We start from the raw sequence: 13,011 nt of genomic DNA, 5'->3' as shown, positions 1-13,011 counted from the left end.
GAACTTGTTAAGGTGATCACGTTTATCTATTGCCCTTAATAGCGCAGGAGCCATAACCATTTTTTGAACTGGTGTCACAGGTATAACATGTAAGGGGAAAACTGGCCAATGGGAACCACTGACAACAGAAACTTGCCAGATGTTATAACCCACTGAGTTCAAAAAACACTTCCTGGACTAGGGACTTTTAAAAGCAGAACCTTACTCACAAATAATGCAACCCATTAATTGGAATGTGATATCAATAAAAAACATAATATAGCCCTTTGGCACTGCAGTTCTTTCTTCTCATTGTCAGTGAAACTGAGATGCCATCATGGTCCCTCTTCTGGCAACTTAAAGCGGGATTCCGCTGCGGTTTTGTTTTTTTCTTACCTGTGTCACTGGTGGGCGATTCCTACCGTCTCTTAGCATTCACGATCGGCGTGTTTTTGACCCCCGGCGTGACGATTTTTTTGCTTTGGATAACTTTTAAAAAAGAAGTCCGGCGATTTCCATTTTTACTGTGGGCGTCTGAAGCCCACAGGCATTTACTTCCTGTATGCGATGACGCTGGGCTCCCAGCATCCACCGCTCCATCTCGCGCATGCTCACTGATAGCTATAGTGGTAATGGCAGATACAGCTGCCTGCCCACTTTGAAAATGGCAATTTCGGACACGCCCTCGTCACGTGACCGGCGTCCTCCTTCCGAAATCTCACGAGATTTCGGCATTACTATGTCCCCCATGGATTCTTGGAAAATAGCTTAGAAATTTCACAGGGACCATTGCGAGGCCGATAACCACGCCTACTCCCACGGGAGGACAGCCCGGAAGTGAGCACAAACATCAGAAATATAAGGTAAGTACTGAATAATATTTTATTTAAGTGTTCATTACTGTAAGTATGTTAGCATGTGCTTTAACCACTTGCCGACCGCCGCACGACGATGTACGTCGACAGAATGGCACGGGCAGGCATAAGGGCTTACATGTACGTCCTTGCCTGCCCGCCGGTCGGGGGCCCGATCGGGCCCCCGCCCGGTGCCTGCGGCGGTCGGTATTCGTTCGGGAGCGATCCCGGACGAGGGGACGGCCATTCATTCATGGCCACCCCCTCGCGATCGCTCCCGACGAATGAAAATGTCCCGTGACCCCCGCAGCTAAAATGTTTTCCTGTTCGTTACGCACCCATGATTTGGTCGACCTCTGGCGTGAGTTACACCCGACAACCAAAGATTACACACATTATTCCCACCCGCATCATTTGCATTCCCGAATAGACCATGTTATCATGCATAGAAAACACCTCCCCCTAGTGGAATCTGTTTCTATTTTGGCAGCTCCCTGGACAGACCATGATCCCATTCTAGTGGTTTGTCGGTCCTTAATGCGTAATCCTCAACCCTCCCCTTGGGTTATGAATGACTCATTGTTATCTATACGAGACATCCACGATACCTTATTAGAGGCGTCATCTGAATATTTCCGTTTTAATTTAACTTCAGTTTCCTCCCCAGTGACGCTATGGGAGGCATATAAAGCGGTACTCAGGGGTCGTATCATTCAAATAGCGTCTAAACGCAAGAGGGAGAGGCAGGAGGTGCAGCGAAAGTTGGAGTCCCGTTTGGACTCCATGTCTGCGCTTTTTAAGCAAACTCCTTCTCTTGCTAATCGTAAGCTCCTAGACCAGGCCCGCATGGAACTAGACTTAAGTCTTACCGAACAAGCAGAACGCACTTTGCGCTGGTCTCGCCAATGCTGGTATATTAGGTCGAATAAACCCACTGCGGCCCTGGCTAGGAGGTTGCGAACGTTTAACCCTAAACTGTCCCCTATAACTCTGCGTACCAGACATAATAAGCTCACCAGTAACCCGGCACACATACTGGACGAATTTCGGTATAGACTCTCCTCCCTATACTCGGCCCAAGATTCTAAGACAGAACAGGATAGGACGGAATTTCTCCAGCGAATAGCCCTGCCCACTTTAACAGAGGCCCAGATGACTCTTATGGACCGTGATATCCAGGAGACTGAGGTCAGAGAAAGTATTAAGGACCTCAAGGTCGGGAAGCGGCCAGGCCCGGATGGCTTCACGGCACTATATTATCGAAAAATGGTGGATGTAGTTGCAGCTCCCTTGGCGGCCATGTATAACTCCGTCAAGCAAGGGCAGAGCCTTTCATCTGACCTCCTGACAGCTAATATAGTGATGCTGCCGAAGCCTGACCACGACCATACTTCCTGGGCGAATTTCCGTCCTATATCTTTGATTAATATTGATATGAAAATCCTTACGAAAATTTTGGCCAACCGTTTAAATTCGTTTCTCCCTCGGCTCATTAAAAAGGACCAAGTAGGATTCGTTCCGATGAGGCAGGCTGGAGATGCCATTCGTAGAATTATCCAATTACAGCATATTGCCCATAGTCGATCCCTCGAAACCATGCTTTTGTCGCTGGATGTGAACAAGGCTTTCGATACGTTGTCTTGGCCATATCTTATGACCATTCTCCGCCGTTACGGTTTCGGAGCCTCATTCCTGCGTTGGTTGGCGGCCCTGTACGATGTCCCCCAAGCTAAAGTTAGATACTATGGGTTTGAATCCCATGTGTTTCCTATACGACGGGGCACCCGTCAGGGCTGCCCGCTTTCGCCTCTTTTATTTGTATTGGCCATGGAACCGCTGGCGGAGTCGATCCGTTCACATCCAGATATCAAAGGCGTGGAAGTGGCAGGTTTTCCGCATAAAATTTTGCTTTTTGCGGATGATATATTATTGACCATGACGTCACCTAGAATTTCGCTTCCCAATTTGTTTTCTCTCCTGGAGACATTTGCGTCCCTGTCCGGTTTACGTGTTAACCCCTCTAAGTCTAAAGCTATGTCAGTAAACCTTTCCCCATCGGAATTGTCAACCATAAAAGAAAGTTTCCCCTTTCAATGGCCTCCCTCACTACCCTACCTGGGAATTCGTATCACCCCCAAATATGATGGTTTGTACCAGGCTAATTTCCCCCCCCTCTTTCGTAAGCTAGACACCCTGTTATCTTCTTGGTCCCATTACCCGATCTCTTGGTTCGGTAGAATCACTGCAATCCGTATGACGTATCTCCCAAAGTTGTTATATTTTTTTAGAGTTTTGCCCGTTCCAGTTCCCCCCCATATATTGCGAATCCACCAGCGTAAACTTTTGAAATTTATTTGGGCTGCTTCTCGCCCCCGAATTAATAAGCAGATAATGTACGCGAGGCGGTCTGAAGGGGGTCTCTCGGTCCCCAATCTCCGAGCGTACTATATGGCGGCCAATCTTGCCCAAATCACTCGTTTTCATGACAACTATCAAATGCCGCTCTGGGCCACTATTGATTTGGTGGATGCGCACCCTATTCCCATTTCCTCAGTGCCATGGCTCCCTCCCTCGCAGCGGCCGAAAGGCGCAGGGCCGTGTATGGCCCACTTGCTTCGCATCTGGGACTCGATAAAATATTCGGCTGGTCTCATATCCCCTCACCTGCCTTTGCTACGCCTCTCCTATTGCCCATTATTCCCCCCTAGTAGAGACAATCCTGGTCAGTTTTCTTGGTGGGCTACTAATGGATTCACGGATGTCCATTCTTTGCTCACTCCCATGAGAGTAGTTACGTTTGCTATGCTTCGCTCTTCTCACGACATTCCCCTACGGGAACATTACAGTTACCTACAATTCAAACATTTCATACAACAGCTCCTTCGGGCTCAGCCAACCCCGTATTCTCTAACTCCCTTCGAAAAGGTCTGTAGGGCTACTCCTCATTCCCCGGGACAATATCATTGATATATTCCTCTATTATTTCTACCAACAAACCCCCAACAACCAAATATCATCTCCAATGGGAAAAAGAATTAGGGACGCGGTTGGACCCGGCAGATTGGCAGATTATGACCACAAATCTCATGAGAAGTTCCAGGAATGTTCTCATATTAGAAAATGCATATAAGGTCTTTTATAGGTGGTACTACACACCTGAGAGGGTGGCAAGATTCATTCCTTCACATTCCCCTAATTGTTTTAGGGGCTGCCCGGTACCAGGGTCCATGGCCCACATTTGGTGGACCTGCCCTGGAGCCTGCAGATTGTGGGTTCGGGTATACGCCCTGTTACGAAATATGTTCCATACCAACCTGAGAAGAGACCCTTATGCAGCTCTGTTATGTAAACCTATCCCGGAACTTCTCCGCCCAGAGCGTCAACTAGCCCAACACCTTTTTAATGCAACAAAATTGATCATTGCTAAGTCTTGGAAAACGCCTACACTCAGCTTCGAGGCAGTTAAAAACCGTATGAGCGACATCATGATAAATGAAAAACTTACCTCCTTGGCTTTCGATACCCATGACCAGTTTCTCAGAACCTGGGGGCCCTGGATATCCTCTGTCCAACCTTACAGATTCAACAACCAACTTTTGTCTATCTAGGGTCTCCGTGTGCACCCCCCGCTCCCTTTAGTGGAATGGACTCCTCCTCCCCTCCTCTGTTCTTTTCTTTTTACTCTTTCTGTTCTCTTTCTGTTTCCTACTTTCATTTACCTCATCTTTTCTGCCTTAGTCTTTTTTTTTTTCCTCTAGAAGACTTTGGCCGAGACGGAGCCAAGTTAATTCTGATGGTTATGGTAGACTGAAATATCCGAACCCGACGGGCTATATTGCACTTCTTAATTATCTTATTTTACGATGTGTACTTCTTTTTTCCTTTTTTTTTTGTTTCTTTTTGTTTTCATACGCTTTGTCCACAGTGACTATTTTTTGTCGATGATTAAGTCCTTCAGAATCGTTTAGGATTTTCATTTCCTCTTCATGAGCGTTATGTACACAGCTTACTATAGCCAACGTTTTGATGTCGGGTCTTTTTTTTGTTGTTTTGTTATTTTTTATATCAATGATGCTGTCTGATGTCTACTGTAACCAGTAATTTTTTTTTGTACACTTTTGTTATACTTCATTTGCAATAAAAACCTTTGTAAAAGAAAATGTCCCGTGACATCACTTCCTCTCCTGTAATGTAAACACAGGAGAGGAAGTGATGTATTCTCTCCTCCGTGTCGGTATTTTTCGTTCCGGCACCAAGGAGAGAGGTTCGGTGAGTTGCACCAACACACCACACATACAGTAGAACATGCCAGGCACACTCACACCCCCCCTTTACCCCCCGATCACCCCCCAATTACCCCTGCCCCCCCAGTCACAGTGACACCAATTGCTTTTTTTTTTTTTTTTTTGCATTGGTGTCATTTGTGACTGTAATAACTGTTAGGGCAGTTAGGGTTAGCCCCCTTTAGTTCTAATGTGCCCCCCTAACCCCCCCAATAAAGGTTTAACCCCGTGATCACCCCCCGTCGCCAGTGTCACTAAGGCTGGGTTCACATTGCAGCGGTTTATGAGAACGGATGTGATTCGCACCGCACTGCAGTACAAATCACATCCGATCTCTGTGCGATTCGAGTTCAGCCATACAGATAGTATGGCTGAATTCGTGTCGCACCCGCCGCAAACTCGCACGGGACCCTTTTTTTGGTCCGCAGCAGAATCGGATCGCATGGGTGTTCACACCATGCGATCCGAGTTTGCAGATCGCACTGCGATATGCGAACTGATCTGGGGGTGTCATTAACATTTCACTGACACTCCCAGCAGTTCGCATAGGGCAGTGTGAACTGCCGCCGGGAGGCATGTGATGCGGGAACCCGCCGCGGATTTGTGGCGTTCCCGCATCGCTCCAGTGTGAACCCAGCCTAATAAGCGATCGTTTTTCTGATCGCTGTATTAGTGTCACAGGTGACGCTAGTTAGGCAGGTAGGTATTTAGGTTCGCCGCAGCTTTTTATAGCGCCAGGGACCCCCATATACTACCGCATAAAGCCCCCTGATTGCCCCCTAGTTAACCCTTTCACCAGTGATCACCATATAACTGTTACAGGTGACGCTGGTTGGTTAGTTATTTTTTTATAGTTTCAGGGCACCCGCCATTTATTACCTAGTCTCACTAGTGTACCCCTAAATTTAGGGGTGTCTACTTTCCAAAATGGGGTCATTTGGGGGGGGGGGGTTTGTGCCATCTTGGCATTTTATGGCCTTCAAAACTGTAACGCCCTTAGAAAGCCTGAAGGCGGTAATTTTCCCGCAACTTGTGGCAAAATATAAAATATTCCATGGACTCAAAATGCCTCTCAGCAAATAGCTTGGGGTGTCTACTTTCTAAAATGGGGTCATTTGTGGGGGTTTTGTGCCATCTTGGCATTTTATGGCCTTCAAAACTGTAATAGGTAGTGAGAAGTGAAATCAAAAATTTACGCCCTTAGAAAGCCTGAAGGCGGTGCTTGGTTTTCGGGGCCCCGTACGCGGCTAGGCTCCCAAAAAGTCCCACATATGTGGTATCCCCGTACTCAGGAGAAGCAGCAGAATTTATTTTGGGGTGTCATTTCACATATGCCCATAGCATGTGTGAGCAATATATCATTTAGTGACAACTTTGTGTAAAAAAATAAAATAAAATTTTTTTTGTCATTATTCAATCGCTTGAGGCAAAAAAATAAAATATTCAATGGGCTCAACATGCCACTTATCAATTTCCTTAGGGTGTCTACTTTCCAAAATGGGGTCATTTGGGGGGGTTTTGTACTGCCCTGCCATTTTAGCACCTCAAGAAATGAGATAGGCAGTCGTAAACTAAAAGCTGCGTAAATTCCAGAAAACGTACCTTAGTTTGTAGATGTGACAACTTTTGCGCAAACCAATAAATATACAATTATTGCCTTTTTTTTTTTTACCAAAGACATGTGGCTGAATACATTTTGGCCTAAATGTATGACTAAAATTGAGTTTATTGGATTTTTCTAATAACAAAAAGTAGAAAATATCATTTTTTTTCAAAATTTGCGGTCTTTTTACGTTTATATCGCAAAAAATAAAAATCGCAGAGGCAATCAAATACCATCAAAAGAAAGCTCTATTTGTGGGAAGAAAAGGACGCAAATTTTGTTTGGGTACAACATTGCATGACCGCGCAATTACCAGTTAAAGCAGCGCAGTGCCAAATTGTAAAAAGACCTCTGGTCATTTACCAGCAAAATGGTCCGGTCTGAAGGTGGTTAAATAAGAAGAAGAAAAAAATTTAGGTACAAAACCGCTTTAAGGAGCTCTTCTATGCTAACATTAGCAGGAGGGGGCTGGACTGTGTAACCTTTTTAGCACTGCTGTATGAACCAGCAATAGCATAGATAAGACTTGGCCTTAAACATGAGACTTTCAAAATAAACCAATATTTTCATGGCTAATACAAAAAAAGGACAATCTGCAACATTACATTTATTAATGTATTACATGAGAATTGAAATGTATCAGCTGATTTGCTGTAGAGATGGAATGTAGAAATTATGAAAGCAGCATATTAAGAATAAAGAACACAGATCAGTGGGCATTCAATGAATTGGTTTGACTTTATCAAGAAAGAGGGAACATGCTTCCTTTAAAAATTCACTGCGGCTCATAGCTACACCCGTTTTACCTAAAAGAGCACGGTGCATGGCAACGGCCAAACAATCAGGTCCTAGTTTTGAACCAGCTTCCAAATAACTAGCAGGGACCGATAAGTCACTGGCAACTAAAGCTTCTTCCAAAGTGTCCAGTACTGTCTGACAAACTTTTTGATCCGACTTGCTATCCTCATCTAGAATATTAAACAAAGTATCCACTTTGGATCTGAACTCTATCAACACAAAGCAGGTCACTACCCCATAACGGAAAACATCAAATGGCACAGCCTCATAGTCTCGGCACTGTATCTTCTTTAGGAGGGCAGACAAAGTCTCTTTAGGTAGATCACCTTCTTGACAAATTTTGGTCAGTACGTCAGTGTGAGTCTTGCCATTCAAACCTGGCTTTTTTTTCTTCCCTCCAGCACTGAGGCAGTCATAAGCAACACTCAGGTTGTTGTTAAAAGCAGTCCTGTACATAAAAAATAAAAATAAAAAAAAATTGTATTAGTAAAATGAAAGTCATTTTGGTGTTCTTTATAAATCCCAAAAGGAGAAGTGTGGGAACATAAAAACATACAGTACATACGTACCTACCTGCCGCAAGCTGTTCCCGGGTGACACTAAACACAAGAATCACCTGAGTGATCATGTGACTGCTGGTTGCTCAGTTCTCAGTCTTCACTGAGCAGAGAGTGGTGACTGTCAGTCCGCTCCTCCAGTGCTCCATGGAGTGTCAATGTCATGCAGGAGTGAGAATGGGAGCAATGCACTGAGAGACCGAGCTAGCTGCCTGTAAGGGATCTAGGTGGATCCCAGCATTATTGTCAGGATACATTTAGAGTCTGGAGTGGCTACGTGATGTCAACCAATAGCCAGCTTTAGACAGCTTTTTTGGGGTCACAGGAGAGCACAAATAAGTGTTCTCCTGTGACCCACATGAGAAGTATGGCTAAACAAGCTTTAGCCATATTTCTCTTTTAAAACCCATATCAAGTTTGCCCTCCACCGATCCCCTCCTCAACCCTGCAGCTAAAAATGGCACAGATCAATTACCTTTATCAGGTATAAGAGTTTTGCTACCACTGTACAGGCAAATGCAATGTACTAGCTATGGTGCCTCATTACCTCAGATGCTTGGAACCAGGTTTTTATTTTAGTCTATGTTTCCATTGGAGAGATTTCTCCTGACTTCATGCCCCAATAAGTCAGGTAATGAAGAATAATCTCTCTGCAGAAATCTCTGAGCGGAAACATTTGCACTTCTTGTAGTGACGTAGGAGCTGATGAAAGGAATCACAATGGGCAGCATTAATTTATCAAACCCAGGAGTATTGTGTACCTGCGGTGTCAGGGTTGTACAACACAACCGCCAGAAAGTTAAACACAGAGGTGTCAGTGTGTTAGAACAGTTCATAGGGTGATAAAGTGGCACATGAGGCAGCACAGAGGTGTCAGCAGGGGTATATCTACCTCCCCTCAAAGCAAACAGGGTGTTTGCCTTGGGTGGCTTTTTACAGGGGGGCAGCGCTGCCCTCCCAAGCGACTGCACTATAGCCGAATGATGGCTACAGCGCGGTCCTCAAGTTCTGGGAGGGCGCCTTTGGACATAATGGATCACGGATCGGGGTAAAGAACCAATCACAGCTGATCATGATGTAAACACACTTGCCCGTTATCGGCATTCCTTTTCTGTAGCCGTCACAGCCTGAGGAGAGGAGAGAGCTGGTAACCGGCCAGTGTGAAAGGGGACATCTGCACTTATAATCAGTGTCCTGATCAGGGATGAGCTCCCGCCAGAAGTCGTCAATGCGTTGCGCTAATCACAGGCAGTGAAACATTTCGTGATCTCTGTAGCCACGCATCGGGACAATGTCTCCCTGCCTGCGATAAGCGCAGCGCCGACTTCCTGGCGCACTCTGCACGTGGGCTGTGCGAACACGCTGGAGCTCATTCCTAGTCTTGATTATCAGTGCAGCCCCAACAGTGCCCATCATAGCTGCCAATCAGTGCCACCTCATCCTCTGCACTGCAGACGCAGTCCTTTGTTCCGCTGACCCCATCCTCTGCTCAAATGACCACTTAGGTGGCACATGGACGAATCTTGTCTCAGGGTCTGATGAGGAAGTCGCAGCTGTTCAGTGTAAACGGCTGCAGCGTCCTCATCAGACCCAGAGAAAAGAGCGTTATATTGTGGGTTGGGTGGGACAAATTTAGAGGGGGGGGGGGGGGCAATTTTAGTTTTGCCTACAGCAGCAAAAAATAAAATACACCACTGGCCGTCGGCCTGGGGGAACAGTTCATAGGGTGATAAGAAAGCGGCACACAATGTGGCAAAAACTGTATATTGCTAAACTGCGTTAGAGACATTGCTTAAAAAGCACTTATAAAGCCGCTATCACACAGGTGCCATCCAGTTAGATAGCAGACAATCTGTGAACAGATCCCCATCTGATTTAGAGCAGAAAGGAACAAAGGTCCTATTTGTGACGTCTGTGTCAGTACTTTTTTTTTTTTTTTTTTATGCATTTAACAAGCAGAACTTTTTGGACCCATATTACAGTAATCCCTGGTTCACACTGACAGCGGGAATTAAATCATGTGAGTGCAGCTGAAGACGCATAATTTCATTCCCGCATGTCAGTCCCAACTTTGGGGCGATTTCAGAGACATCTGTGTGGGTTGCTGCACTCATGTCAATGGAAATCGCACCCCGAAATCGCCACAAGTAGTACAAAAACTACTTTTGGGAATCGGTGCGGCGTTGCACCAATTAGGACGTGCCATTGCCGCCGATTTGGCATGCGATTTGACATGTGAACCAGGACTAAATCAGATGTAAATGGCTTGCACCTGTGTACACCAGACTATCTCCGATCCATCAGATGGGAAAAGCCAACGCCTTTCTATTTTTGTGAACCTGGATGGACTTGGAGATAAGCAGATGTAAATCTGACGACATGTGGCTGCCCATAGACTAATGTGTTTTGTGCCCTGTGGCAAGGAGGACTCAGATCATGGCAGGATGTCACAGCACCCCATCCCCATAGCAGTGTAACTCCGTACAGACACGCGGCTTACGACAAACCTGTGGGTTGCAATGCTATACAAAAATTGAATAAATGCACATTTTTTATTTGATTAAAGTCATCACATTTATTCCATTTTTGCAAATGATGGTCTCTAATACAGAAAAGGCCATGCTGTCTCCCTAGTACTTAGATCACTGACATAGAAAAGCACCCATGTCACCATTACACACGAGGCACACCTTTGTGAGTGATGAGCCAGCTTGAGGTACCACAGTGCGCGGGCCCGGCGCTGTTGTCCTGGTAACGGCGGGCCGTGCTCAGCCGCAGCTTCCCGTGCAGGGCCCGGGCCGAGCTTCCCAAAGTAATCTGCCAGGAAGGCCATTGGATTCTCCGGCCTGGCTTCCAGTAATTTGAGGACAGCTTCTCTCATCATAGTCCGCACTCCAGCCTGCACCAGGAAATCGGCCTCGCTGGTCTGTCGCTGAGGAGGCCGGGGGACCGGGGAGCTACCTGCAGCACGTCTCCTGTCCGCCATAGCCGGGCTCGTATGAAACCGGTCAGACGCCATCTTTGGTAAGGGCAACGCTATTGCATCCTACGGCAAGGTAACACCTCAGCCATGTTTAGTTCTGGAAAATATGGTGGCCATGACGACTGAGGACGCCAAAGAGAAGGACCTTACAGCGGAGCTGTCATCATTACAACCTTGCTTATATTTGCTGCATTGCATTTCTGTATTATATGGCATAAGTATTAAATAAACAAACAAGTGTGCATCCCTCCCAAAGAACAATTAATAATCATTGCTTCAAAACAAAAACAAAAAAAAACAGTGACGTAGATAATTAACCCTTTCATGACTAAGCCTATTTTTGGCATTTGGTGTTTACAAGTTAAAATCCATATTTTTTGCTAGAAAATTACTTGGAACCCCCAAACATTATATATATTTTTTTAGCAGAGACTCTAGAGAATAAAACGGCGATTGTTCCAAATTTTTTATGTCACACGGTATTTGCGCAGCGGTGTTTTAAACGCAACTTTTTGGGAAAAGGGACACTTTCATGAATAAAAAAAAAAAAAACAGCAAAATTAGCCCAATTTTTTTGCATAATGTGAAAGATAATGTTACGCCGAGTAAATAGATACCAAACATGTCACACTTTATAATCGCACGCACTTGTGGATTGACGACAAAGTACGGTACCTAAAAATCTCAATAGGCGACGCTTTAATTTTTTTTACGGTTACCAGGTTAGCATTACAGAGGAGGTCTAGTGCTAGAATTATTGCTCTCGCTCTGACGATCGCGGTGATACCCCACATGTGTGATTTGAACACCGTTTACATACGCGGGCGTGACTTCCGTATGCGTTTTCTTTGCTTCGCGAGCTCGCGGGGACGACGGGCGCTTTAAAACATTTATTTTTATTTTTTTATTTATTTTAAAATGACTAAATTGTTTAAAAAAAAAAAAAAAAATTGATCACTTTTATTGCTGTCACAAGGAATGTAAACATCCCTTGTGACAGTAATAGGTGGTGACAGGTACTCTTTATGGAGGGATCGGGGGTCTAAAAGACCTCCCACCCCTCCTTTACACTTCAATGTATTCAGATCGCCGAAAACTGCGATTCGGAATACCGTATATTTTTTTAAAACCGGCGCCATTGGCAGCCGAGTAAACGGGAAGTGACGTCATGACGTCGCTTCCGTGCTTACTATGAGGAGACTGAACGAACCTCCCCAGCGGCCGGAGGCATCCAGAGGCGGCTCTAGGCTTTGTGAGGCCTTAGGCATAACCTAGACATGAGGCCCCACTCACATCTATAATGGGGGGAAAAAAATAATTCAAGCAAAAAAAATGAATTGCATATATTAAGAGTACTGGCGTCAATGTGCTCAATCATACCAGTACTGAGAGCACACTGACACCAGCGCTGAGAGCACACTGACACCAGGGCTGAGACAGAGCACACTGACACCAGGGCTGAGACAGAGCACACTGACACCAGCACTGAGCTAGAGCACACTGACACCAGCGCTAAGTACACTGACACCAACACTGAGCGCACACTGACACCAGCGCTGAGAGAACACTGACACCAGCGCTGAGAGAACACTGACACCAGCGCTGAGAGCACACTGACACCAGCGCTAAGAGCACACTGACACCAGCGCTAAGAGCACACTGACACCAGCGCTGAGAGAACACTGACACCAGCACTGAGCTAGAGCACACTGACACCAGCGCTAAGTACACTGACACCATCACTGAGAGCACACTGACACCAGCGCTGAGTACACTGACACCAGCACTGAGAGAACACTGACACCAGCGCTGAGAGCACACTGATACCAGTGCTGAGAGCACACTGACACCAGCGCCGAGAGCACACTGACACCAGCGCCGAGAGAACACTGACACCAGCGCTGAGAGCACACTGACACCAGGGCTGAGACAGAGCACACTGACACCAGCACTG

At 46.0% G+C, this 13,011-nt stretch overlaps 1 protein-coding gene across 1 annotated transcript; it reads right to left on the bottom strand.

Moving 5' to 3' along the window:
• Nucleotides 1–7,313: 7,313 nt before the first annotated feature.
• Nucleotides 7,314–11,122, bottom strand: TPGS1 (tubulin polyglutamylase complex subunit 1). The gene is made up of 2 exons (XM_077475621.1): nucleotides 10,765–11,122; nucleotides 7,314–7,965 (listed from the first exon to the last, which is right to left on the bottom strand). The coding sequence occupies exons 1-2, from the start codon at nucleotides 11,091–11,093 to the stop codon at nucleotides 7,440–7,442; spliced, it is 855 nt and encodes a 284-aa protein (XP_077331747.1). The 5' UTR covers nucleotides 11,094–11,122; the 3' UTR covers nucleotides 7,314–7,439.
• Nucleotides 11,123–13,011: the final 1,889 nt, after the last annotated feature.

This window comes from Lithobates pipiens, unplaced genomic scaffold, assembly GCF_037356315.1.
Source record: "Lithobates pipiens isolate NorthernLeopardFrog02 unplaced genomic scaffold, aLitPip1_a1.2 Scaffold_13, whole genome shotgun sequence".
Lineage (NCBI taxonomy): Eukaryota > Metazoa > Chordata > Amphibia > Anura > Ranidae > Lithobates > Lithobates pipiens.
Note: the sequence above shows the minus strand (reverse complement) of the source record. Positions and strands in the feature narration are given on the sequence as shown.